The following is a 21,549-nucleotide window of genomic DNA, read 5'->3' as shown; positions in this document are numbered from 1 at the left end:
CCAGCGTCGTAACACGCTAGGAACGACTCCTGAGATCTGTTAACGCTTCAACAGCAAGATCCAGATAGAACAACATCAATGCATCTCAATGGGACACCTTAATACTAGCACATACCAGTATCTGTCAATCCGACAAAATCGACCACTAAGCGCATTTCGGTAATACGATAACCGCTGTACCGGACATATTATTAATGCGGAGAAATTGTACAATATGAATAATATGAATGCGAATATGAATAATGCGTTTATTCGCGCGAATAAAAAATTCATATATTCATATTCGCGGAGTGCGAATATGAATATGTCGTATATTCGCATTCCTTTATTCCTTTCGGAGCCCTAGTCAAAAGGATTGACGAGCGAGAACATAGGCAAGGGCCAACGGAGGACTTCATATATTTTAAGTCGGACATTCCAGCTTTTGACCCAACAGATAATTCCAAGTCAATGATTGGCTGTCAGCTATATACTCAATAGGTCAAACTACACGATGTCGCCATGCAGGAGGCCACCATGCAGGAGGCCGCTACGCAGGAGGCATCCGATGCGGGAGGCCTATGACGCGGGAAGCTCGAAATGCGGAACGCCCACAATGCGGAACGCATGCAGTAAGCAATGAAGGGTGGAGAGTCGTAATTTCCGGATCTGGGGTCACCATCGAACAACGCTTAGTAGACGGCTTGGCGCGCGCTTGCCGCAGCAACAAGAACCGGAAACTGAGATGTTCCGTCCCCGATGACGACTTGGATCTTAGTGGCCCCTTTCTGACTGTTGACGAACCTTCCTCGTTGACAGCCTGATGATTGGATGACCACAATCCCTTACTGTTTAACCCGAACATGCATTCAGTGGCGCAAGTGACACTACGATTGGGGCAAGCAACACTACGGCTGTGGCTCAAGAGCTTGAATCTTCCTCGGCAGCCACAAGCGTCCTGGCATCGAGACAGACTTCGTGAGGAGCTCCAGGAGCTCCGACTTGCAAAAACACGTTTCTCTAGATTGAGTGAAGCTTCCGACGTCATCTTTTCAATTACACGGGCTCAATATGACGGATTTACATCTCGCCGGATTCCTTTCTCTGGGTACCAAATGGCCCCAATTTGTGTTTACATGTTGGCGAAGTTCACCTCGCGCTGGCTCTTTTTCAAAATAGCTGCTCTCATATGTAAGGAAAAACGTTGGAACTCGATACATGAAGTGGTGAACCCTAGCAAGGATGAAAAGGTTGCTTCTGTGGCCTGTCGCCATCGAATACATCTCGAAACATTTCAGCGAGTCAGCCGTGGCCTCCGACGTGTCTGGCCCCTTCTGCCTTGATCACTGCGTTGCAGCTCGGGGATTCGGAATATCCGTTGCGCGACGTAGTAATGGTCTTGCATGGCCTGCTGGTGATGCGTGGCGCTTTGTGATCGCCAATTCGCTCACCCTTTCTGATTCCGATGTTTCCTCCTTTTTTCGGCATCTATTCTACCTACCGGCTCACATGTGCTTTTAGACCGCTACTTTCTATAGAAGGTCATGATATAAACCTTGCTAGTACAGGGCGTATTCGTCTTTCTCCATCGAGAACCAACTTCACAATTACTTTGCTTGATATCAACTTCTGTTCTACCAAAGCTTCAATTATGCATTCTCCCACTATATCAGGTCTTAATGGCACTGACCGCCACAATCTCACGTCCACCGACCGGGCGTCAGCCAACTGTTCAAAACCAGTCATCATCGGCCTCTATGGCCTCCCTGGATCTGGAAAATCGTTCTTGCTGAATGTTCTCAAATGTGGCCTGAGTCATGCCGACTTTGCCTTCTATGATGGCAGCCAGGTCATTGCAGCCGACACGCCTGGGGGTCTCGAAGCATTTCAGAACTTGAACGAAGATGACAAAGAAAGGGCTCGTGATCGTGCGATTGAAAGGATCAAGCGAGAGAGTTTCCACAGTGGGAGAAGCGCCCTAGTCACTGGCCATGCCGTGTTTTGGGCCGAAGGAGAAGGTGCCGGCCAATTGGTATGCACACCAGCTGATTTAGACACTTACACTCACATTTTGTATCTGGATGTGCCGGCTAGGGACATCGCGAAGTATCGGTCGAGTGATCAGAAACGAAGTCGTCCGTCGGTGTCAATTGCTCATTTGATCCAATGGCAGCATGAGGAGAAAAAACAATTGCGCCAACTTTGCAGGTCCCACGACATCCTTTTCACGACCATTACTCAACGCCAGGTATCTATGGGAAGACTTGTTCCTCTTATTCAGGATCTCAGGAGCCATACAGACGACTTGAATACAACACTGGCCCAGCAACGCATGGACGACTTCATAACCACCGGGTCCGAACGGCCGGAGACTGTACTAGTCTTTGACGCCGACAAGACACTAGCACCACAGGACAGCGGTGAATTGTTCTGGGAGCTGGCTTCTACGTCTTCGGCGAAGGCGGACGAGAGATTCCCCTTGAAAGCTTTGTTTAGCAGCCCTTTGCAATACTCATATACTGCCTTCCGCCAAGCGGCCTTACTCTGCGAAGAATTCATTGGCGACAATAAAGAATATGATGATTTCTGCGAGAAAGTGGCCTTGATGATCAATATTCATCCTGAAATCTTAGACCTTCTGCATTTGGTATCAGGTCAGACCCATGTTCGCGCGCTGGTGTTGACTTGTGGGCTTCGCAGAGTCTGGGAGAAGGTTCTGAAGAGAGAGGGTCTGGCGAAAACAGTCACAGTGATAGGCGGGGGGCGCTTGTCCGACGCTCTTGTCATGACACCCGCACTGAAAGCGGCACTCGTGACGCGTTTGTGTGAAGTGCACGACACTTACGTTTGGGCCCTTGGCGACAGTCCACTGGACGTGGAAATGCTCCAAGCGGCCCACCAGGCAATCGTTGTGACAGGCGACAAAACTTTGAGAAGTGCTAGCATGGACGAGGCTCTGACAAAGTCTATCGGAAAGGCCGGATTTTGGCCGCGCCAAGCTGTGCTTCCGTCAACTGCAACAGCTCGTCTTGATGCGTCCCGACTGCCTTTAGTACAACTGACGGATCAATTCTTTGTTGAGTCGGTATTTGTCCGGCGCCAAAGCCTTCATCTTCTTCATGCTACTGATCGTTTTGCGGCCAAATTGCTCATGACACCAACGCGTGATGCAGCAGTTTTTGGACCAGCATTGCGAGATGTACATTCTCAAATTGGATGGTATCTTGCCACCGAATTCTGTACGCAAATTCTTGGCGTTGAGACGTATCATGTTCCACATGTTCAAGGTCACCAAACAGATGGTTATCGAATTCTTCATGAGAAAGAGACCTTGATTGTGCCTTTGATGCGAGGTGGTGAACCAATGGCTTTGGGCGTCAACAGGGCTTTGCCACTTGCCATGTTTCTTCATGCAAAAAACCCAAGCGACATTCAGCATGAGCATCTTCAAGGTCGCGTGACAATATTTCTTGTTGATTCGGTGATCAACACCGGCCAGTCAATTTTGGATTTTGTGCGACACATTCGACACCTTCATGCTTCTATTCGCATTATTGTGGTCGCTGGTGTCATCCAGGCTAAATCGGTTTCCACCAGCAGAATTGCGCAAGAGCTCTCGCGGATCCGGCGTTTATCCTTTGTTGCTCTTCGCCTGTCGGAAAATCAATTCATTGGCAGAGGGAACACCGACACTGGACATAGACTGTTCAACACCGTGCACCTTGATTAGTTATATGCGGATATTGGTAATATATCATGATTCCCTGCCTCGGTTTAACTCCGCCGTGGTAAATTTGGAAAAGTTGGTAGCTTTTATACTGGCGTGATTCAAGATTATAAAGTCCGCATATGGATTTTAACATGAAACTTCTGGAAAATTAACAGCGAGTTGAGAAACACGCGTCGGGCTCGCCATTCGTCAAAGTCGGTCAGCTACTACATTATATTTTTGAACTCGACATGCGAAGATTTAGCTACAGAGTACGTAATTGATTATATCTGGGGTGAATGTAGACACGTCAGAGCGAATACCTTTCACACGAGTAGTTCAACCTCGGAGGATGTTTCAGCGCTTGAGACGCTCTTTAAATTTACAGTGCGGGAACGAGTTGAACGCGTGCTTGTAAAAGGCCACTTCCAGTATCTAGAGGCGAGAATCATAGATGAAGCCTCACGGCGTGGAATCGGATTGGCACATAGAGGGCCATCGTGATATATCACTACACCACTAAACACCACATTCCAACTACAGACAAAATTGCAGATGGGTTCACCAAGCCTCTTGGGCGAGGACGATTTGAGTGGTTTCGGAGAGGGCTTGGCATTGAGTGACACCTCTCGGCTAACCGATCTCAGGTAGAGACTAAGCCGTACAGGTACTCTTTCCTTCTTTTCCCTTTGGAAAAAGGTGTCAGATTGACAGACACTGGTATGTGCTAGTATTGAGGTGTCCCATTGAGATGCATTGATGTTGTTCTATCTGGGTCTTTTCTGTTGAAGCATTATCAGATCTCAGGAGTCGTTCCTAGCGTATTACGACGCTGGTATGCCGAACGTACCCCGTTTACCATACAGAGACAAAGAGAGAATGGGTACTTGATGAATAACTCTATCCTTAGTGGTAAAATACCACCCCTCAGTTCGACAAAAGGTTTTGGGGGTTTTAACAGAACCCTTCACAACCGTGATGCATGGTCGCTGGCACCCTTGATGGTGTTTATCACGCCGGGAACTTCCCCCAAAGCCTACAAGATGAACGACCCCGACAGTAAAGATCCTCGTCTTGAACAAAAGATTCTCGAGGTTCGCCAAAAACTAGAAACGGCACGCGCCCGCCTGTTGTTGTTCGGAGGTATGAATTGACTTGTTATTTCAGGGGGATACATGAGCCTATATATACAACAATTAGCCAACTTGGTCGTCTGTATAGACACTTCGGAGCTAATTCCGACGGTGCGGCTTGGTTCCTGATCTGCACCAGTCTCATATCACAACACCGCAGACATCTCGCAGAGCTTGAGGCACAGTTAGCCGAGAAGGAAATTAAGCTACAAGAAGAGCAGTCACGCCTCCATAATGCTCAAAATAGTGTGGTCACCGATGCCTCTGGTTCGACCAGTCCCCAGCCGTCAACTGCTCTTGATTCGCTGGATATTTCGGAGTCGTCTGCCTTCTCTGTTTCTTTGGATGACTTGATACAAAACTATGGGATTTCAAGCGAAGTGAAAACGACACCAACCGATAGCGACCCGTTTGGAAACTACATAATATCTACTAGCGGCCTACGCCGGTAACTTCTAAGTGGATACGATCAAAGATTGATCCTCCAGCGGTCCAACGGCCTTACAGCCCGGCAATAGAGCCTACACCCCATATCTCTGAACCGACGCGAATGAACATGCCATATCCTGGAAGAGCTACCAGGTAAGAGAAAACGAACTGACAAAGCCGTCGCTAGGCTTAGCCTCTCTAGATCCTCTCCCCATACATTGTGACTCGGGAACGAGGGGCACGAGATGGGAATCAGGGAATTTTTCTCCGAAACCTCTCTCGGAAATGAGAGAACTGAGAACACAAGTCCTTCACAACATCAGGCCGTCCTTCAGCCCGCTTTGCTACGGGTGGAAATTCAACCTACACCTGGCCATCAAACCCCGACCACTCCGCCAAACTCGGTGCATCTTCAAGTTGACATCTATCGGGGACAGGGATGAACTGAGTACGTCCGTTATATCAACACATTAGAAGACCACTTTGCTCAGCACCGTGACTATTTTACCGAGGCTCGCAAAGTAGAGTTGGGGAGAAGATACATCTCGTCCGAGCTAAAAGGTGAGTCGTCAGGTCAGACCAACCACCTTGAGAGTATCACGTGGATGTCGTTTTTTACCCTTTTGGTTCAAAGATTTCCACGACGAAACGCAATAAATGAACAAATCATTGAATGTATCCAAGGTGCTTGCCAGAAAACAGCCCAAACCTGTGACCCGTTTTGCCTTATGGCTGATTCAATGGGAGCCTATCACTCATACACCAGTCGAGATTTCGGGGAATTTGTGCTGAAAGGGGCGTTACCCGAGATTAAATTTCAGGTGGAAAAGTCTTATACGCTACCTCCGGACTATAATACGTCGGTTTCATATTCGCAAGGGATTAAAAACGCACTGCCGGCCCGAGCGGGAGTGATCTCATCACGCAAGAAAATAATCGTTTCAAAGGGTGATTGATAGTCAAGAGGTGCTGGTTTACTTCGTAAGCAACTGGTCGGAATATCAACAATTCGTATCTCGGTTACAAAGGTATTTTGAGCAATGCGGAAGACTATACGAAGAAGCACTCATCATTGATGTCGGCAGGAAGCATCTCTCGCGTTTATTGCGCGAAAGATAGGATTTGCATGCTGCCCGCCTAAAAAAGATCAACTGGTTTGCATTCCGCGTCTTTCTGGTGGAACAAATTCCTTTCAAAGGCCCAGAAAAGAAGTACCGGGATACATATCAAAGAGAGAACCAGCCTGTGGATATCTTCGCTCTCGAGCTGCTCCGTTGGGTCCTGGATGACTTAGGTGCAGCGCACGACTGCCGGAAGCATCTGTCGGAACGAGTGCTCGAAGAACTTGGGTCAGATGCAAATGGCAGTTCAGGCTTGAAGGACTTTGATGAGTTTCACTTGTTCGTTGCTCATCTGCGGCAAATTCAGGACTCTCCCCTCTCTCCCGATCCACCTATCACCGAAGCGCCGACGTGTCATTATGAACTTTTGACTATAGTACCATAGTGAGATTCTCACAGGGTAGATTACGACCTGCTTCTTTTTGAAAAAGGACTTGAAAATTGAACTACCTATTGCACAAACGCGTTTTGCGCAGCGTTATGCCTCCTTGGTTGACCGATCAAAGGGTAGCTAGGAGCATTCGTGTCGATACATTGTAGTATCTGTCATGTTCATTGAATTTCTCTTTTAGAAGCCCACCCATATTTTGACCTCGTCTGCAAACAAGCCCTCGCTACAGCATCCTATACAGTCAGCCATTGGGGTGACTCTGTTGAGATATCGGCTCAGCAAGCCTGAGGCCTCAACATATCCGAATTCATGCGCGATGTCCAGGTAGGGCTCGTTGGATACTCTGTACCATGGAACTATTATAGATCCATCGCACTCTCGCTTAGTGTATTTCTACTACTACTAATAGCTGTACATGTACATCTTTAGAGAGTTGAGAATGAAAACACCTCGTTGAATGACATACAATTCTTGCCAAGGATCCCTCTTTAGCTAGACATTACAACAGCAGCCACGCCGCAGCCTCATTCCCTGATGTCATGGCGCGCAAAATCGTGGGCCTCCCGCTCCCGCCCAATACCAAGTGTCCACTATCTACATTTGGTAATTCTGATATTGGTCAACACGTTGGTGAGAGACCCATTGCCAAGTGTTCAGGTCTATGAATTAGCATGATGTCTGGTTTCAGTTTGCACAAGCCTCAAATCACTACTCAGATATCCAGTAGGAAAGAAACGGTGTTCCCAGGATTCCTAGTGATACATCTGCCAATCTCAAAAATATTTCTCATTAATCTGACTAGTTCTATCGAATCGGAGACTGTATGCCAATTCCACCAAGTTACCAGGTTAAGAAACAGAAATAGCTCACGGGCTATGGATAACGTACATTGATACATCTATCGTATGAGTAAGATGGCGAGGAAACCTTTGCCCTTCGCCCGCGAGGCGTTGAAAACTCCCCTTCACCATCAACGCACCATCAAAATCAATGTCATTGCCCGCTAACGCCACCTTTATTAACCACATCCTTATAATGTTTGTTTCCTGTCTCATGAAGTATTATGGACCTGTTATTTGAACACACCGCGCCGACCATAAATATGTTCACATTTTCGTGTCTGCTCGCCTCGGGTTTTAGATACACAATTTTCCTTTTCTTAGCGAGTGCCAAAGTTGAGGACCTCAATATTTTTGGATGATCAAGTAATAAAGCCTTTCATCCAAGGAAGACTTTCTTTTTCTTTGCACAAGCTCTATGACCTGTTTCAAGAAACCCTGTCCCATCAATTTCAAAACATTGCCTGTCCGGAGTGCTACAAAATCCTCAATGACAATTCAAGTTATCGATATGGAAGCCAGCCGTTGCGATTCAAAGCCCCGACGCGCACTACAATATCAGCCCGTTCAGACTAATGGCTCTATCGACCCAAAAATCCATTTCTGCGGCAGCGGAATTCTGCTTTGCTTTATTTTCCATATAATTTGGTGTTCTTCATCAACAAGCAATGCTACTACGGCATTGGTTTCTCTGTTATCCAATCTCTTTTGTTTTGGCACTTCTGCTTGTTGTCATTACTTGCTTGACTCGGGGAAGCAGGTTTCTTCCTTCTTCCTGCTGGACCATATCGGAATTGTCCTGCACGTATGGGGAACGTCCGTATCGGTCTTGCTCCTAGAGAATACTGGAAGTGGGAAACGGACTTCCATTATTCTGGGAATCACTCTGGCCGGGGTAATCTGTGCCATCTATTTGATAACCTGGCCAAGGGAGAAGAGAGAACGAGTGCTAGTCATTGGTGCATTTGGAGCATTGGCCCTATGCAGCGTCTCACTCTACAATGCTGTTTTTTCGAGCATGTCTCGACTGACGGCATCTTATATCTTCTTGGCTCTGGTCAATGGCATCGGAGGGTGGTTCTATTCCCGTGGGTCTATTCAATTGCTGAGTCAACGTTCGAGCAAGCCTTATACTGTTTCGGGGCATTCGTTGATGCATATATGCTCACTGTTTGCGTCAATTTTTCACATTTCAATTCTGGCTTCTTCTGTCTGTATCTGACAGACTTAAGTACCTGGGCGCACGAAAATCCAAATTTGTAGATTCCTCTGGGTGTTCAGAAAGCATTTTGGCTAAAATCAATACTACCGACCTGTAGTTTGTCTTGTGAGATGAGGCTGGTGCGGATCAAAGCCGCGCTATCGGAATTGCCTCCCGAAATGTCAAAATCTCGTGCATGGAAAAAGGAATCAGCCCATCAATACCGCGAGATTTTGCTACGGGCGGCTTCCCGCAAAGCTATTTGCAGTTAATGAAATTCAAAGCTCCTAAGAACTCTCAGAAAGTGTTACGACTTCAAAGTCCTATCCTAGAAAGAGCATCCGCAACTGGAGGGCAAAGCCTGACCGCCACCAATTGAGTTACAGCGGAAACTTTCGGGGATTAAGATGATCGACGTGTCTAGTGAAATTGGAAAGCCCAGATGACTTTTGGTGATCTTAATTTCAATCGGAGCTTCTATGGTGCCTGTGATGAACAATTTTCGATCCTCCTAGAAAAGAGCTATATGTTTCTAGCAACCCGAAGGTCTCTGCAACTCGGATTTTACGGAACAATGTTATTTAGGCAATTTTTCAGCCAATAGGTGTTGATCTCGTAGATGCCATGATTGCAGTCAGGTAAGTTTAGTCGCGAACACGTGAATCAATCAGCTGTCAAAGTGCCCCATTACCAAGAAAACACGCCTTCAGATTCCAGGCTCCTCGTCACAATTGAAGTGGCAACTGACGTCCTATGTTGGTTGCTAACTGGACCGAACCGGAAAACGAGTGCTGAAAGTGTGGTGTTGCTGCCGAAGAGTGGTTTCATGACTGAAAAGCTGATAATATATCTCATCACTTGACCGATATCCCTTGGTTGGCATGGCTGTTCCGACAAGAATCAATTAATTATAAATCGGATATGGGAACCAACTGAGCCACGAGATTATCGTTCCGTGATATATACTATATTCAGGTCCGACGACGGTTGAAGATTGACGCAATGCTGGCATTATTCACCCTTTGAACTTTGATAAATTACATATCTGTCAACCAAAATTCGCTTGTATATTTATCAGAGCTCTGAACGGGATATCACCCAAGCATGCTTCAATTAATCCATCACTGACGCCACTATCGCCCACATGAGATAAATCAAGGGCCCTAAACTAGGTCAATTGTGGAATATAGAGGAATCGCGTTGTCTAGACTAATAACACTCCCAAGTGGAGCGAGATAACGTAAAATCAATTCATTTCTAGATATGAACCAGGACCAGTCTACTACAACATTGATGAATTCCTTCTTGACTTTGCTGCAACCCCTCATCTATTTTGCACTCAAGACAGAGAATTTTAGAATAAAATAGAAACAGAAATTGGGAGCCTACAATGCAGTCAAAGGCATGGTCTGTACATTCCTAAAGCGATGCCTCTTTGCCAACTCTTCAGAGTCTTTACCAGGCTGCAGAACAATCGGGGGTAGGGGCGGTCTTAGTCGAAGATGACTCAGAAATCGATGGCGAAGTCTTCCGCGTTATCAAAGAGGAAGATGCCTCGGTGTAGGATGACTCGGTGGAGGACAGCTTGGTGGAGGACGACTTGGTGGATGGCGACTTGGCGGAAGATCCCAGGTCTGAAGCAGTCCACCGGCTGCCATGCTTGAGTCCATTGTCCAATGTATATGTCGAGTTGTCTCCCTGAAAATTGGAGAACGTGATCACCCCGGTTTTTTCGACCTTGACCCATGCAGTTGATGAATCGTTTTCCGTGCCGCAAGTCTCCGAGCCACGCATAGGGTAGCCTGGATGAGTGCTGTTGGCGACTTTGTCCAATCCTATTCATTAGTACATTTTCCCTGATCTGCATGCCAGAAGTTTACTTCCTTGAACATTCATCTCCATCAAGTTGGCTGAAGAATGCCGAAGACCCTGTGCAGCCATGATTGTCATAGGACCATATCGCGCATTTATTATCAAAATCAATGATCTCAAGAGTGCCACCGAGGGATGCCCGTGCATAGGCAATCGTGAGAATCACGATGAGGGAGAAATGCATTTTCTTTATCGTCCGGCGAGCGTGGAATGCTTGAAGATATCTCTTGCTGCGTCCTGTGCACTACTTGCTCTTGGTTCACGAATCTGGCGTTGTCTTTTTTGTGAATTTAATCAAAAAGATAGCGGAAGCAACGACTTTTATAGACTTCTATTGAGATCCCCTGGGCTTTCGGATTGCTCGTAGGGGAGGCGAATTTTAGTATGAGTATCAGTCATCTGACCAAAGTTGAGGTGCATCAGACCACTAATTTGCAAGCATGGTCGTTTATTGAGGTCAAAATCGCATGACCAATATGCCTTGTGTTTAGAATGTGTGGCCAATCAATTCTGAAATGATAATCCCCCGAATTGTGAGGTACTTCCTTTCAACATCTCACCAGATCCCACCTCACAACTCTGCTGAAAGCCAATTACCTGTGTTATTCCTATTTCGCATCATTGTGGCTTATAATTGAGGGCCGTGTATACATGGAGGACTGTTGAGGCGAAGGAAGCATGTAGAACCCTCCATAAAGCATATCAATGGCTAGAGATGTAGCCATATCTATTACCCTTCTCCATCAGTACTATGTAATTCATGACCCTCAACTTGGTTGTAGGCTGAAAAGCTTGTTTTCGCGACCTTCAGTTTTACATCTTTCGGAACCTCGAAAGGATGTACGTCCTCAAACGATCATCATCCTAATGGGAGACTTATCTGTAAGCGCCTACAAAATATCCAAAGGGCGCTAGGCAAGGGAATCATGGATCTTCTCGAAGCAAGTCACCAGTCTAGTCCAAAAGATTATGGAACCCAAGGGGTCGTCTTTTCGAGAGTCTCTTATCTATCACGTCACTATGGGAGACTTTAATTGATCTCTGCAGGACCATTGTGTTCCATAAGATGCATCAATATAGCAAACGAACTAGTACTGTATAGCTCCGGGAGATGTAATTTTCTTTTAACCATCGCTATCAATAAACCGGTCACATTCCATTCGACGGTTGTTTCGGTGCTGGGAGCACACATCTTGACCCCGGAAACTATGCCACTTCCAAAAGCCTGCAAGTTTTCCCATAAAAAAGGTACCTCTAGGAGCTCTTGCCTGAGTCTAGGAACAAGGCTTCCATGTCGGGAAGCCTAGGTCCTTGCCATCTATCGGCCACTAGGGACCATTTGATTGTCAAGCCGGTCACTATCTAAGCTTGATCCGTGAGGAGGAATTCACATATTAAGGGGCCGGATAAACAACTCCCACTTCCCAGGAACAGTTGATGTTCTGTGAGGGTCTCACGTATCCGTAGATGAGGACAGCGTAATCAGATGAGTAGTTAATATTAAAGAAAGTTATAGTCGACTCTAGATACAAGACGTAGCGCGAGGAAGCAAAAGGAAGGTAGCTTCCTCGCGTTCAGGGGAACCCATATACACCATGTGGGTCCCGCGCAGATCATATCTCCATCCATCCTGTATACTTCATGTGTATCTCTGACAGCCGCCCCTAGAAGCGAGATTAGATACTCCAGGAACCACCTTCCCCCGCGTAGCGGCTGTGCATTTGCCTTGAACCTTGTCAGGGCACCGAACGGCAAGTCCCGCTGCGTATAAAGTGAGATAGAGGTTCTCTTTTCATATAAAGCAGGACCCATGCTTCGCCAATGCTTTGATATAGCCGAAAAAGCTCCATCGCAGATATCGCAGCGTACATGTTTAAGCCATCTTCACTTGCCGGTCATGAATCTTAGCTTAGACAACGTCTTTCGGCATATGGGCCGCGTGATGGGTGACCGACCCCTTGCACCGTGAAGCTTGTGTCTGGATGGGAGAAGACGGGAAGCGATGCGGAAACATTGTGAAGAAAGAAGACCGAGTGAATGGAGCAATATGTCTACAGGCACTTCGAGAATTCCCCTCAAGCTATTCGACAACGCACCAACTCGCCATGGGCGGGACGCTCTTGCTTTGCCCTCATTGCAGAAGCCAACGCTGCCGGCCCAGGAAGTGGGCAGAGAGCGTGATCCGTTTTGTTGGAGATGCAAGCCGACCAGGCCGAGTTGATCACCGCTCTACATCCAGAGAGCTGTAACGCCTCCGGCAAGCAACAGAAGTGGCCCTTGAGCCTTTCAATTGAGATTAACGCGGACATCCGGCTGCCGTTGAATCCGTCTACGCTGTGAGCGTTTCTTCGATCGACCAGAAGAGCACAGCTTCTTCCTGCACCACGAACCCGACAATCAACCAACGCAGCTTGTGGTACGTTCTAAAGGTACCAGCGTATTATTACTATACGTGGATGACGCCTCGACTATTGTACTGTGATGATTGAATGCTCCAACTACAACATGAAATTCAAAGACATGATTACCATTGCACTACGGCTTGTGCGTACGCCTAATCAGAGCCGTCCAAGCCTCAAGGGCATGAAACTATCCATTGAAAATTCTTCCTAGCAGAAGTGTGTAAGCTTTTCCGCATCTGTAGCTCTCTGTTTCGTGCAGTCAGTCAGCACATAATACTTCCGGGAGGAAGGCTTGCGAGGGAGTGCGGACCGCTTTTGTAAGGCCTTTCTCATGCTGCTCAGAGACTTCACCCAAGAACGCCTCTGGTGATGGGGCGGCTGATCGCCGAAAGCGTTTTCATTCGAAAGGGTCTCCAAGGACATCTGGGTCGAATCGGGTTCGGCCTGGGCCGGCATTTCTCCAGGGCACGTTGCAGCTTCTGCGTGAGCTATTGGACACGGAGAAGAGACGCTTGGTCAGTCATACTGTACGTCTTGCAGTGGAAGTGAGATGGAAATGTTGAAATGAAATCGATTGAGATTGTGAGAGACGTCTACTTAAGTTACTCCATTAGAAACTACCGTATTTACAATAATTCTGGTGAGGTATTGTACGTACAGCAGTACGTAAAAATGCCACGAACTCGCACAGTCTCGGCGTTGGGCCTATACTATCAACATGCACCTGTCAACACTCGGTTTACCACGCTTCAACTGTCCGTCGCCGCAGTACTTGCGCTAGCGTTGGCCTCAGCCTCATTAAAACTGCTTCCTGTACTTTCTGATTCCAGTTTCTTGATTTGCTTCAACACCGCATCAAGAATTGCGTCGGCCGACCCCCGATCTTGACCGTTCCCGCTGGCTGCCCGAGCCCCTAGCATCTGGTCCACTAATCTTAGGGGGAGGTCGTAAAAGATCTCTGCCAGCCTGGAAACTTGGTCAAGCTCATCGGTGGCTTGCTTCAAAGCTGCTTGAGTGGCTCTGTGGTCTAGCTCCAGTTTTGCGTGAGCTCGCTTTGCTCGAAGTGCTCGGGCGTCAAGTCTGGTGAAGGTACGGAGAAGCTCCTGCTTCTGAGTTAGAGACCATACTTCCCAAGCTGAGGCCTACATACCGAAGTATCCATCCCAAAATACGAAGAATCGGCTTTGGTCTGGGTCTGTTTGCTGTGCGAAGGTTCCATATCGACCGGCGGATACTGAAGCTAGTATGCTTAGACGGGGTATCTGTCGTTGTGTTGTGTCAGATCTGTGTAGCCACGATAATCTTTTTATATTGCTTCATGCCAGCGCGACCATCTGGCTGTCTTGGAAACTCAGCACGTGAGACCATCGGGGTCAGATGTTAAAAGGGATAAACGTTGGCAATCGCGTGGGTGTTAAGGTTACTCAGTCAGCACTCGCTTAACACTAATGCCCGATGTCGTTCTCATTAATGTCCATCACCGTTATTGCGCATTGAGAATATCATCCGAGGGAATTCTCTTTGCGAAGGATCAAGTGAATAGTCAAATGCGGAAGAACACTAGGCAAATTTGAGGATGACTTGCTTCACACTGTAGCATATGTATATAAAACCCATAGTATAGGTCATGAATCAAAATCAAATTTAGATGGTTGAATTATTTTTGCAGTTTTTTACATATGGGTGGCTTTTGCATATGGGTGGCGGACCCTCGGTATGCGAGGGTCTGTAATAAATGGTAATTTATGAAAGGGGCCGGTTAATATGCGTGAGCGACACCTTGATTTACATAGTGCATGCAAGTGCTTCGAGGATTTTTTGCAGGTAGTAAGGGCTCAATACCTTTAGGCCGTGGATTCTTCCATAATGCTGTCAACAGCTTCAGCGGCTTCTGTAACCAGCGCTCCAGTTTCCTCACCCAAAATCCCCTTTTCTGTACTTAAAGCCCGCAACCTATCGCCCCACAATCGCCACCGCTCCCGTGTCAACCCGTCCTCTCTCGGCCATAGTTCCGTCTTGTCATCTAACGCCGCTGCCCAGTGATGCCGCAGCTCCTCGTGGTCTGCCTCCCATAGTGCCCGGCCCCCATCCCGCATCCAGATCGCTGCTACTCGAACATCCAGCGCCCACATCTGCTCCGGCGTTATCCTGTGCGCTTTTGGTTGGCCGGATTGGGGTCCCTGGCTCTCCAGCACATCGCGGCATGCATAGAAGACCCATATAGGATGCACCTCGCTCTTACCCTTGGTCGCTTTGAGCAACGCGGCCGAGAAACCGCAGAAGCGGAGGAAGTACTTGTCACCGCTGTTGATTAAAGTACTGGCAGTGGAGTTGTCTTTCACACTCGATTCACGCACACCGTCCCAATCGCGCCAGGCCTCAAGAATGTCATGCACGTCGCGCCACTGCGCGCCGAAGCGCGGCAGTGTCTGCCACTGTAGTTTTCCATCGACCCCGGTGTAGCTACGGAGTCGTCGCTCCGCATCGGATCTCGAGGGTACGTTGTTAGGCTGCGTCGGTGGCTGCGCGCGGAGCGCGTCGAGGAGGGCTAAGTGAGGGTCGTGTGAAGTTGAAGAGGTGACGACGGCCGTAAAAAAGGCGTCCCAGAGCGTCCAAAGCGCGTGAGCGGGGTCCGGAGAGGCAGTAATAGAGGTGACAAGGTGGACGGCTGTTTCGTCTAGCGCTGGCACTGGCGCTGAGGAAAGGTTGGTGGTGAGAAGGGCTTGAATGGGCGTGGTGAAGGGATTCGGGGGCTGCTGCCCGGGACATCGAGAATGGTTGTCATTTTGCATACAACTCTTTTCTACCAGCGGGAGATTGTGGAAATGATACTGGCTTTGAATTGCGGTCTTGGGCGTCTTTATGCTGTTTTCGCCAAGATGAAGTGCGTAGAGGTAAATGACGTCACATTACTTAGGGCCTCAATCCGACCCCTGTACAATGACTCACCTGCGCGCAGCTGCCTGTTCTATGGACGAATCAGACAGCTCTGCCAGTTGTTGGATACTCAGACCGTCCGGCCCCAGGTGAGGCATATTGCTTTTCTGATTAAAATCTTGTTTTCGCTCACGATGCAATTTTTTGATTGAGCATATCTTCAATCCTTCTTACATCATTGCCTATGGCTTTACAATGAGATGATGCTGTGCTGACCTCCACAACCAATCTCATGGCTGCATCACGCATAGCGGCTACGATCTACATTATAGTACGAAACTCTGCCGAGTTCAGATGTGCGCTGAATGGGACTAGTGAGAAGCTCTGAGAGTTTCTCTGTTAGGTGTCGTGGGACATCTTGCGCTGCATTCGAAAGGTATCGTCTGGTCAAGGAAGTTATCGACCAAGTCGCTGACCACTGCAGTATTGTCCATTCGGAACCAGTCGAGGCATGTCTTTTCTATATTGATAACGCCTGGTGGCTGGTGGTCGAAGTGGTCGGCCGTCGGTTTGCGCCAAAGAGAGGTCTGGCGGATTGGGGTCCTGTCCACCTCTATATCAAGGCGTAGTAAGTTCGAATCCTATAGCCGCCAAATTCTTGTTCCTCGGGGGGTAAGGATGACCACGTCGGAGGAGGGGAGGCTTAGATATCGCCCAGTGTATGGGAGAGTTTAGGGGGGTAGAGTTTAGGGGGGTAATGGAGCATAGTTCTCATTCATGCCTCTCCCTTCGCATACTCTATGCTAAGTGTGGCACTGAATTCCCTAAGGTTTTTGAAACTTTTCCTTAGGGCCCGCGTTACCCCGGTGGAGCGGTACGGAATTGTGATTAGTGCGATCCCACACATAAGGAGAGCACCGCCTGTATCTAAGCCGGAGAAAGTCTGCATAGCGCCTAACATGACAAGAGGGAAGCTCCACCAGACTATAATAGATCACATCATCATCATCATATTGATAACGCCAAGATGGTCATCTGAAAGGGTACTACACAGCTAGATCTGGGAACGACCCTATGAGGGCCTGAGTCTTCTCTTGACTCTCAAACTCATGTAAAAGCTGAGGTCACCACTAGCGATTTATCAGCAAGGCAGTTCCTAGTTACCTTCCAGGGCTAGGTTACATTTCACATTTTCTTGGCGGGGGTATAGTCGACACTTGGACCCTCCTTAGCACATGGAAAATAGTTGGGGTACGCTCCGAGATTCATGCACAGGCTGGTCGTCGTCGTTCATCGTGATGTCAGAGTCCAGTTACATTGAATGGCGTTGTATGTCAAGTTATAATTCATCCGCCAGATGTTCCGTCGAAAGGTATAAATAGGCCTCTTCCGGTCGTTTATTTGCACTTTCTATAAACCAACGCTTTCATCTATCATCTCAAGTCACCCTTCGTCCAGCTACTACATTCCTCGTCTCGGAACTTCCACCCACTATGCAGCTGTCGCTTTCCACTTTCTTGACCTTGGGCCTTGCCCTTGTGCAGACCTCTTCTGCTGCCCCGGCACCCGTCAGTGCTCTGAGCAAGCGAACCGTTGACAATCTTCCCCCAAGTGACCAGTTCATAACTTGCCCGGGATACCGCTATAGCCGCGCCCAAGTTGAAACAGCTATCCAGCGAGGCATCACCAACACACCGACTAATGGGCCCCAACCGGGTATGTATCCTTTATCTCGTCATGTTATCCTATTCACGACTAACCCCGCCCACTCCTATTCCAGGCGGCTACCCCCACGTCTTCGGCAATAACCGCAAGCTAAAGTTCTCCGACGCATGCGCGGGTAAGAAGTTGTATGAGTTCCCCATTCTGCACGGGGACAGTGTCTACGGTGGCGGTGATGCCGGCGCCGACCGGGTTGTGTTTTATCTCTACACTTCCAACCCAGACACGGACCCAACGGAGAATGGTGCGTATTGCGGTGTTATGACCCATGACGGTGCGGTTAGGAATGAGTTTGCGCTGTGCCCGTCGAAAGATTAAACGACGGAGTGACGGTTCCAGCAGACAGTTCAATGCCACGACTGAATGGAGATTTGGAACTCCGCTGGGTAAAGATCTACTCGCTACAGATGGAAGTCGATGAAGTTGGCGGTTATAGTATTTCACAGTAAATGCTATTGGTGGATATTTCGCTCACTAGAATATGAAAGAAATTTTTTTATCTTGGAACCATGAAAATGCTTATTTCGCCACTAAGCTTTAGGCCTACTCGCGGGTGCTACCAAGAAGCCAACTGACCCATGACCTGCGAGGGAACTAGAGACAATCTATCAGTACACGCACTGTCTTCCGAAAACAAAATCAATTAGGCTAGGGTGTTTTGTCGATTCGGAGGATTTCAGTACTGTAACATTCTTTCCTTGTTGCATTTTGATAAAGAAGCCCCCAGTTTTGGGCATTGCACTAGATAGTCGAATACAGATAGTGCACTGGACAAAGTGTGTACTAGACAGTCCTGATGCGGTACAATATGGCTTCTCGATAGTCTCCAAGCAACTCATAGATATTGATATGTCCCTGCGAAAGAGCAGCATCCGGATCTTGATGTGCCGCCGAGGCCCGGGCATTTAGATGATGAATGGGGAATGGGGCTACGATGACGAGGTTCTTGGTGAAGAACGTCGTGATTTATGCTGGTTGCACCCAGGAATAGCATACGGTCAGCGACCACTTCCCGAGCAGTCGAGTGTCTTGCAGTCTGCCCAAGAGGTTTTGATTCGCCGTCAGAAGACTAGTCTCCGAGGAGTGCGGAGCTAGGGCTTGGCATAGAGGAAGGGGGTTTGGGGCGCTTCAAGAAACAAGCGGGGAAGATCTGTCGAACTGAGGGGTGGTATTTTACCACTAAGGACAGGGTTATTCATCAAGTACCCATTCTGTCCCTGTCTCTGTATGGTAAACGGGGTACGCTCGGCATACCAGCGTCGTAACACGCTAGGAACGACTCCTGAGATCTGATAACGCTTCAACAGCAAGATCCAGATAGAACAACATCAATGCATCTCAAGGGGACACCTCAATACTAGCACATACCAGTATCTGTCAATCCGACAAGATCAGTTATCATCGGATCAATAGCGTTCCGCGCGTAACCGACTCGCAAAGTTCACTGACCAACCCCAATGTGCCTGACCCTGAAGCGACGCCGAACAGGTTCGGGGGACGGCATGTGCATCTCCACATGAAAGAAATCTCTTTTTCTTCTGCTTTCTTTGTTCCCTTATAGAAATCCGGCTCGATGGGGCCGCTACAGTGGTGTAACATTAGTATTTGACCTCGAGTACTTCGAGATCCTGACCGCTCCTTGTACCGCCCACCATATTAGGCTACTAGACTTCACGTGTAAAGACACGCTAATATGGCCAACGCATTTACTGTACTTGCTCCGTTATTTCCTTTATTTCTCAGCTTCAGGATGCCTCCTGTATGTGGAAAAAGGGATCAAAAGCATATTCATCTGATAATATGCCCTAACAGGGTGGTTGATTGTATCAAATATGAAAGGGTGGCATACAGCCTACACCCTTATTTGTATTGAACAAGACTAAGGCGCAGGGTACCCTTCCCTTCCTTTCTTCTCAAATGAAGTTTTTTGAAGGTTTTAATGGGGCCCGTCACAACCGCGATCACATAGTCACTGACACCATTGGTGATGGTTGCCATCGAGTGGGAGTAGACCTCGTAAAAAACATTTAGAGGGCCGCCCTCATCCGCCCTCATTTGCATAAAAAATGTCGACCTTTCCTCATTTAGATGCATTATACTGCTGATTCATCACCTTAAATTACTGTTGTCTAACAGTGTTTTGCTTTACAAGTTAACTTTTCTCTTCATTTGTATATGAACATTAAGGAACTTTAAGAAATTCAGTTGTGTTATAAGTAGTGAAAGTAGGTAATGATCATATTCAGGCTTTAAGTCAGTTGATGTCCTACAGTTATTGGTAAGTCGGGTGGTTTGGGATTTTGAACGATCATGTTGCAGACATATATATTTTTACATCATATACGTGCTACATGCTCTATGCCTTAAGAACAAGCATTTCAATTTTCAATTTTTCGACTTAGCCCTTAAATGCGATAGAATAATTGTTGGATATAATGAATAGTGACATGATTTATTTTAGGAAGATTATAAAGAATTATTATATATTTGTTTCGAATATAGGGGACTTCTTTGCTCATTTTCTACTAGGGGGGGGGGTGAATTGAACCCAGCAGCGAGGGCGGATTGGCAATGTGAGTGAGGGCCGCCCTCCAAAAAAAGCGGGCCGCTCGAGAGCCGCCCTCCTATTTCGAGGGCTGGTCGAGGGCGGCCCGCGAGCGGCTCTCATAATCTAACCAATTGGAAGAGGGATCTCGAGGAAAGGTGGGGGTATTTTATGGCACGTTTAATAAACTAAGAAGCCGAGTCTTACGATATTTCACTAATTCAATTAACTTAGCCCTGAAGGACTTCTTTAGTATGTGTCTTCAAGCTCTCTCATCCAATCTTCTTGACATGTTCCCTAAATTCCCAGTTGGTTAACAATGTCACAAATTTCGCAGTTCTCCGATATCTATCCATCATCTATATATGATGGTGATATAGCCGACCCTCTTCTCTCCTTTCCGAATGAGCAATTCCCACCCCCCGACTTTTCTAAAGGCCAGCACACACTCGACTCAGCGTCAAACTCTGGGTTTCTTACCCCAATACCTCCTCCCCTGATTGCGCCTTCACTTCAGCGTGTTGGTCCTGGTCGATCAACAGCTTATATTCTATACGCCGATATGTCGAAAGATGACTTTGTCGACTGGTAGCTGAATACTGATTTTGGAAAGAAAAAGCGACTGAACTGGAATGGCAATCGGAAAGCAACCTGTTGGGAGCGATTCGATCAAGTTGCTGATGCTAAAACCGGTAAACCAGGGGCAATGTGCCGTCAATGCCAAAAAGTCCTTGATCATCCAGCAAATGGGCGGTATGGAACAACCGCCCTTCATCGGCATTTAGCTGGTCCAACTTGTCGCAAATCTACTAGCCAGAAGACTAATATAAAAGGGTTACTTGCAAATGCTGTATGTACTAAGCATCCTATATTTACACTATTCACTAATCAATTCCTAATCAATAGGCACAGAACGCACCAAAAAAGTCAACAGTCTTCACACAGGAAGCATGGGAACAGAAGCTTTTACAACTTCTTGCCCTATCACGTCTCCCCTTCCGGTTTATCGAACATCCAGAATTTCGGGAGCTTATTGCCTTTGCCCGACTTGCCCCTACACAGCCGGAGATTCCTTCTGCGATAACAATTCGGTCTCGGCTACGGGGTTATGTTCAAGAACAGCAGCAGTCTATCCTACAGAAGCTTCCTCCTAATGCAAAGCTTTCACTCGCATTGGATTGCTGGACATCTCCATTTCAACAGGCCTTTATGGCCGTCACTGGCTATTTTCTTGACCAGGATTGGGACTATCGAGAGATCCTTCTTGGATTTGAACCTTTATCTGGATCTCACTCAGGCGTGAATCTAAGTGAGGTGGTTTTAAAGCTC

At 47.6% G+C, this 21,549-nt stretch overlaps 6 protein-coding genes across 6 annotated transcripts; 3 read left to right on the top strand and 3 right to left on the bottom strand.

The window, feature by feature from the left end:
- Positions 1–1,630: 1,630 nt before the first annotated feature.
- On the top strand, positions 1,631–3,709 carry N7508_007440 (uncharacterized protein; the record flags this gene model as incomplete). Its single annotated transcript, XM_058465504.1, has 1 exon — positions 1,631–3,709. The coding sequence occupies one exon, from the start codon at positions 1,631–1,633 to the stop codon at positions 3,707–3,709; it is 2,079 nt and encodes a 692-aa protein (XP_058317906.1).
- Positions 3,710–10,257: 6,548 nt separating this feature from the next.
- N7508_007439 (uncharacterized protein) lies at positions 10,258–10,743 on the bottom strand (the record flags this gene model as incomplete). Its single annotated transcript, XM_058465503.1, has 2 exons — positions 10,258–10,637; positions 10,683–10,743. 2 exons carry the CDS (start codon positions 10,741–10,743, stop codon positions 10,258–10,260), a joined length of 441 nt encoding a protein of 146 aa, XP_058317905.1.
- Positions 10,744–13,825: 3,082 nt separating this feature from the next.
- N7508_007438 (uncharacterized protein) lies at positions 13,826–14,295 on the bottom strand (the record flags this gene model as incomplete). The annotated part of the gene is made up of 2 exons (XM_058465502.1): positions 13,826–14,179; positions 14,227–14,295. The coding sequence occupies 2 exons, from the start codon at positions 14,293–14,295 to the stop codon at positions 13,826–13,828; spliced, it is 423 nt and encodes a 140-aa protein (XP_058317904.1).
- Positions 14,296–14,920: 625 nt separating this feature from the next.
- Positions 14,921–16,111, bottom strand: N7508_007437 (DUF3632 domain-containing protein; the record flags this gene model as incomplete). Its single annotated transcript, XM_058465501.1, has 2 exons — positions 14,921–15,941; positions 16,026–16,111. The coding sequence occupies 2 exons, from the start codon at positions 16,109–16,111 to the stop codon at positions 14,921–14,923; spliced, it is 1,107 nt and encodes a 368-aa protein (XP_058317903.1).
- A 1,335-nt stretch (positions 16,112–17,446) lies between these two features.
- N7508_007436 (uncharacterized protein) lies at positions 17,447–17,993 on the top strand (the record flags this gene model as incomplete). The annotated part of the gene is made up of 2 exons (XM_058465500.1): positions 17,447–17,669; positions 17,734–17,993. 2 exons carry the CDS (start codon positions 17,447–17,449, stop codon positions 17,991–17,993), a joined length of 483 nt encoding a protein of 160 aa, XP_058317902.1.
- Positions 17,994–18,587: 594 nt separating this feature from the next.
- N7508_007435 (uncharacterized protein) lies at positions 18,588–18,770 on the top strand (the record flags this gene model as incomplete). The annotated part of the gene is made up of 1 exon (XM_058465499.1): positions 18,588–18,770. One exon carries the CDS (start codon positions 18,588–18,590, stop codon positions 18,768–18,770), a length of 183 nt encoding a protein of 60 aa, XP_058317901.1.
- Between the last annotated feature and the right edge of the window lie 2,779 nt (positions 18,771–21,549).

The sequence above is a fragment of the Penicillium antarcticum genome (genome assembly GCF_028974205.1).
Source record: "Penicillium antarcticum strain IBT 31339 chromosome Unknown utg000007l_segment0_segment0, whole genome shotgun sequence".
Classification (NCBI taxonomy): domain Eukaryota; kingdom Fungi; phylum Ascomycota; class Eurotiomycetes; order Eurotiales; family Aspergillaceae; genus Penicillium; species Penicillium antarcticum.
The sequence above is the reverse complement of the archived record's forward strand: the minus strand, read 5'-3'. Positions and strand labels throughout refer to the sequence as shown.